Source organism: Callithrix jacchus, chromosome 5 (assembly GCF_049354715.1).
Source record: "Callithrix jacchus isolate 240 chromosome 5, calJac240_pri, whole genome shotgun sequence".
Lineage (NCBI taxonomy): Eukaryota > Metazoa > Chordata > Mammalia > Primates > Cebidae > Callithrix > Callithrix jacchus.
Genome location: NC_133506.1, coordinates 119,995,252 through 120,001,551, shown reverse-complemented (window position 1 = coordinate 120,001,551; position 6,300 = coordinate 119,995,252). Strand labels below are relative to the sequence as shown.

Sequence of the window (6,300 nt, the reverse complement as noted above, 5' to 3'; positions counted from 1 at the left end):
TATCGTAACAGGAAATATTTAATTTTCCAATCTCCACTTTCCATTTTTATAAACTGAAAGAAAAAAATTTAATATATTACAAAATATCTGTACATAGACAAGATACACCCAATGGGGGTCAAAAATGAGAGAGAAAGGAATACAGTGTCAGGAACCTAAATCAGGGAGAATGAGGTGGCAACTGACACTTTTCTGATGCAGCATTCTCTCTCAAAACCTGCTGGTAACCATTTTAGCACGGTAACTATATATGCATATTATATATACACACACACACACATACAAGTGGTTGGGTGATGTCTATGGCATAAATTAACAGAAGTTCTACTTGCAAATTTGTGCTAACTGCCCTGCTTTAAACATATAGATTTGATGTTGCTTTCAAATACTTATTGTTCCTATGGACAGCTGAAGAAAAAAACTAAGGAAACTGGGTCAAGTATACTTGTTTTCAAAACCACAAAAATGATCATGGTCAAACCAGTTTTGCCTCCCACTCATGAACAGAATCAGATTTCTCATCTGTTCAAAATAATGTATTTAATAGACTTAATATCTCTCATTGTACAATAATCAAAACAAAAACAAAACCACTTTTGAATGGAATTAATTGGGTTTGTAATTTTCAAATAGTAAAGCTGAAATTCTGCCAAACCTTTACTTCCATCATGTTTATAGATAACATAACTGAAAAATTAACAAATACCTTTTCTTCCTCCATACAGATTTCAGGATATTTAAATAAGTTTTTTTCCTCTGCTTTTAGAAATAGTCAAAATTACCAAACTTTTTTTTCATTTTAAAAGTTAAGACTCCCAAAATGGGGGCGGGGTGAGATGAGATCATACATACACATATACTCACACATACACTCACCCCCTTCCCTAGTAGGGATGAGGGAATGGAGGCTTAAGTATATTATTTAGAATATTTGGCATAATTAAAAATAAGAGGTGGAGGGGAGGAAAAAACATTATTGATGACTGCTGATAACCAAAATACAATGAAAATATATAGAGAATTTTATTCATATTTGATGGGAAACCAACTTTTTTTCACTGAATAGATACTTCTGATAGTATCCCAGGCTCAAGTTCTTTAATAAAAAACAGGGAGTGGGGCCCAAATATTCAAATTCAAATATTCTAAAATACAAAGGCCCATGTCTGAGGACTAAGAAGTCAACAGACAGGAGGTTCAGATGAACTTTAATGCAATTTACCAACAGCATGTCAGTAAGCCTAGTAAATCTAACTGAACACATTGGTATAAAAAGCCATCAATGCCAAAATGGCTAGAAGGTTCTCTTTCTAATCAGCGTTTGGCCCTGGAGGCAAGGCCAGATTTAAAAAACGGAGAATAATAAAGAAATACACACACCGTTATCTACCTATTTCATTAACAGTCTTCAAGTATCTGAAGAGGGTTCTTCTTTCATTTCTTTAAAGTTCTGTTTTTTGTTTTTTAAGTAATGCACCTTTCTCTTATAAGTTGATTTTATTTTTAAAAATAAGAACTTGGCATTGAAACATGAAACTTGAGTTTTGAAATCTATCCTCCAAGATGCTGAAGCATGTTTGCCTTTTCTTTGTAAAAAGGGGCTATCCTGTTTCCTAAAGGTCTAAGTCTGTGCAGATAAATTATATGACATGTATCTGTTTTTAAAACACTCTATATGCTGGTACTCACACAGAAATAGAAGCCAGAATGAGAAGCCTCCCAAATCCCACCCTGACAGCCTTTCCCTTTTTCATTTCCTGTTTATGATAAGGCAAAGTTCTTGCCAGGAAGCACAATTTAACCCCTTTTACCAAAACCAAATCCAAATATCTTTGGAGGAAAATCCCTAAAAGAACTGGCAGGATACACATGCTGGGACATCAATATGTCAATACTGTTCTTCCTCAGAGTAGGCCGTTTTAAAAGTTTTTTTAAAAAAAGGTCAGGTATTGATATATCTTCAGAAAAATACCCACCCTAAACTAGGTTACATTTCCACGTATCTTCAGGATTTGTTTTTCTCTTTGACAATATCACAATGCTCCATTTGAAAGGTTTTTTTTTTTTGACATAAAAATATATGTGTAAACAATATGCTAAATGCTGTTATTAGCCCTCTAGGTATGGAGGCATCATCTCTAACCACAGCTCAGCAGCAATGTCCAAGCTGTCCACATTTACAAATCAACTTCCCCACCAGAACATGTTTTAAAAAACAAAACATTTTAGAATTGAAGAGTTACAGAGAACAATGTAGGAGTTTGAATTTCCTTTCCTTTATTTCAAAAAAAAAATAAAGAATTATCCCAGGTTCTTGGGCATCTCAACTATTAATTTTTTCCAAACAAATGCCTCAAAGAGAGAGAGAGAGAGCAAGAGTGCGTGAGCAAAAGAGAAAAAGAGAAAGAAAGAGAGAGAGAGAAAGAGGGAGAGGCAGAGAGAGTAAGCGGGGGAGGGAGAGGGAGAACACGTGCACACGTGGGCAGAAAGGGAAAGAGATTGGGTAAAGTCTACCTACTTGCCCAAGAATGCCACTTTCTATAACCTGCTTTATGTGCAGGGAGAAGGGCCTATCTTTTGTAAAAGTGGAGTAAACTTTAAGGATGAGTAATTTATTTGGAAAAAAAGTATGTTCAAGATGCTCAATGGGCAAAAAGTGTTCACTTAAAAGCAAAATGTGAGATGGTGGAGAGGAAGGAAACATTTATTTAAATCAGCCAGGCCACTGTTTCCCTTATAGCAAAAGCCTAATAGCAGCTCAAATTTTGTGAACACTATTCTCTTTAAAGGAAAAAAAAAAACAAAACAAAACACCTAAATTAAAATTCAAAAGAAAGAAACCACACAGAACCCCCAACCCCAAACTTTAAAAACCAAAGAGCCTCTCCTGAGCCATCTCAAAGCTGAAACTGTTCTTTCTCTCTTCTGATCAGTAAGTGCAGGCAATGAACTAATAAAACATTTACTTTTCAATGTAATCATCCTCTCCATATTCTCTACTTGTATCTACTAAGGTAGAGTTGAAGTAAATGTTCTGGCTATAGCCCATCCAGGGGGACTGGTGCCAACATCATTATTTCGTAAGTCGCCTGCTAGTAGCAAGTGAGCAAGGAATACAACGGACAGCTTTGCAGTAGCCAAATACAGATGATTACCTCGCTCTGGCAAATGATTTCATTAAAGATTCAGACAACTGGATGGAAGGATGGAAAGGGAAGGAATCTTTCAGGACACTGAAGTCTCTGGGTTAGTAAGGAACTCCTCTCCCTCTTCCCCCTCTTGGTGGGACTCTTGTAGGCCCCCGATAGAGTTTTCCATAAGCAGAAGACTGAGTTGGGGCCCCCCAGTGAAGGCCTGCTCCTGAGCTGCTGGCCCCAGTGGTTCCTGGCCCCAGCTCCCCATAGTTTTGCAATTTGGTCTCTGCATGTACCACAGAATTGCTGCTTCCCTCAGCCTTCAGGAATGGTTGCCCGACCACCGGGTGTAATGCTAACGGGACCCTGGCAAAACGGAGGTCCTGGTCCCCTGGAAACTGCACTGACCCTGTGCCCTGGTAACTGCTGGACTCCCCAAGGTGGCTCACAGAGCCTGAGAAGGTCCTGTTCTTCACCAGGGTCTGGACCAAGGATTCTGTCAAGGCTGGACCAGAGTTTCGTTCATCAGTGTCAATGGCACTGAACCCTGTTTCAGGCCCATCAGTGTTTCCATAAGTCCTGTTTGGATGGGGTTGGGTGGAGAATTCCATTGGTCTCAAGGCCTGGTGCTCATGTGGCAGGTGGCCAGGAGGCTCTGCTTCAGGCTGGGATAAAAGTTGCAGCAAGGCGGCTGTCACGGCTGGGTTCAGCTCCTGGGGGGCGCTGGAAAGATCGCCTTCAACCAGAGGGGGTGGAGGTGGCGGCGGTGGAGGTCCGGGGGGCTCAGGGGGCCTCTTCTCTGGTGGAAGAATGTGAGGAGGACATGCTGTGGAAGGGTTACTTCTTTTAAACACCATCTTAAAAAGCACATGTGATTATAAACACAAACACACACACTGCGCAACATAAACAAATATAAGTAACCAGATATATAAAAAATAAAATCTTGGGATCAGGAAATTGCAATTATAAATAAATCAAGTGACTAAAAGTAAAACAGTTGCTTTCTAGATCTAACAGCTAGTGTAAAAATATCAGAGGTTTCAAATGATTATCCTGATTTTGTCTGAGAAATTTCCTCCATTTTGTTCCTTTAAAGAACTGTTCTAATATGCAGGCTGTTGGCAGCCTCCCTGCCCCTTTTTGCTTTTAGATGGAAACATTAAAACAAAGCAGAAGGAAGGAAGATGAGAGGCAACAATATACATGCTGTGGTCACATTTCTAGGACATAATCTTGGTGTATAACAGAGACCTTGTGTGGACTTGCTAGCACATTTTACAGAATGTTTCATGACACAGATTAACCTGAAATAAAACTTAATATACAGGGGAGATAAAGTAAAAACTTTTCATTACTGTCATGTATAGAAATATACTTGCTTCTCCAAACTTTAGTCACCTCTCCCTAAAATGATATTCTAAAAGGATTTTGAATTACAACATTGTCATTCAGCTTCCTATGTTACAGTAATTTTAAAGATTAATTTCCATCATAACTTTCTATTTTGTTTTCCTACCTCCTGCATTTTTCCCATGCTATGAAAAAAAAAAAAATCACCATAGCAGTGTCACGCAGAATGAACTGTTGATAAACATCTGTTTATCTTGGAGATAGTGACCAGAACTGAGTAATTAAAAAGGTATTGAATTCACACTATACTCTTTTGTCTTTCTTGAACCACTTCCCCAGACTTACTTTCTTCCACTGCTGCCTAAATGTGCTTAAGCATACTAAACATTGTCTGATAACGGACTCCTGCCAAGTCAGGAGAGGAGAGATATAAAATGGTATGAGTCTGAGGACATACAAAACCACGGAGACAGAAGTATGATTAGAACAATGCCTTTAGAAAATTGAGAGTCATCCTGCTGAAGAAAAAAATTTAATGTTTTGGGATATCTTCCAAATGACCAATTTTCTTTTCCCTATGAAAGCTTATTTAAAAAAAAAAAAATATATCTATATATACACACACACACACACACACACACACACACACTTACATATATGTCATTCTTCCATTATTTAAGCTGTGATATAAAGTCATTACTCAAAACAAGCCAAAAACAGTTTTTAGTTATAATTAGATATTTTTATAGCATATTAATCTTAATTATATTTCGCAAAGACAATCAGTAAATAAGTTTGTATTCCCTTAGCATGCAGATGAAAGCACTCTGAAAACACTACAAAATTGTAAGGTTGTACAGCATAAAAGATGAGGTCAGGTGCTACAAGTATCATCCAAGTAGGGTGACCAACAGTCCCAGTTTGTCTGGGACTGAGAGGGTTTTCCAGGTTGTCAACATTCAGCTTTAAAACTGGGACAGATCAGGAATGAATTGATGACCCTATGTATAGTACCCACCCAAGTTTTTTGTTGACTGATTGCCTGGTTGACAGGGTGGCAGGGAAAAATGAATTTAAGGACAAAAAATTAACCATGGAAAATTCTGAACATGGGGAGTAAACATGCTGAAAAAGGAGGGCTAACTGGACTAGAAGTAGTGATAGATTTCAGAGCCTTTTGCTTTCAACACTCTCTATATAAGGACATCATAGTACCAGTTATTTTTACACATAAAATGTAACACAAGTTTTTTTAATACCGAGGTCAAATAACTTAAAAATGTATAACTGTAAAAGTGAGATAATCTAAACTTACATTCTTCCAGCTATGCCATTTTTTTTTATTCAAACTTTGCCTTTTATGTAAATAGCCTAATTATGTTTCAAAAGAACTAACTCTTGAGCTCAAATTCCTTCACACGTATAAAATAAAACTTTGATTCCAAAGTAGCAAAGGCTGGGCATGGTGGCTCATGCCTGTAATCCCAGCACTTTGGGAGAATGAGGTGGGCAGAGACCAGCCTGGCCAACATGGTGAAACTCTGTCTCTACTAAAAATATTTAAAAATCAGGTGATGGCACACACCTGTAATCCCAGCTACTTGGGAGGCTGAGGCAGGAGAATCACTTGAACCTGAGAGGTAGAGGTTATAGTGAACCAAGATCATGCCATTGCATTCCAGCTTGGGTGACGGAGTGAGACTCCATCTCACAAAAAAAAAAAAAAAAGCTATTAAAGTAAGGCTAATAAAACTTCTTAAATGAATTAAAATATGAATTATAAATCATATTATGATTTAAAGTATCAATGCTG

At 37.8% G+C, this 6,300-nt stretch overlaps 1 protein-coding gene across 7 annotated transcripts in view; it reads right to left on the bottom strand.

Moving 5' to 3' along the window:
- CDK12 (cyclin dependent kinase 12) overlaps positions 1-6,300 on the bottom strand; it is a 74,901-nt gene continuing 68,601 nt past the window's right edge. For 4 of the 7 annotated variants that reach the window (XM_002748521.7, XM_017973123.5, XM_017973122.5 and 1 more), the window contains one exon: positions 1-3,960. In XM_002748521.7, the coding sequence (XP_002748567.1) occupies positions 3,248-3,960 (713 nt within the window). In that variant the 3' untranslated portion in view covers positions 1-3,247. The remainder of the gene's footprint in view (positions 3,961-6,300) is intronic. The other 3 variants (XM_002748522.7, XM_078374329.1, XM_078374327.1) reach the window with 1 other exon arrangement.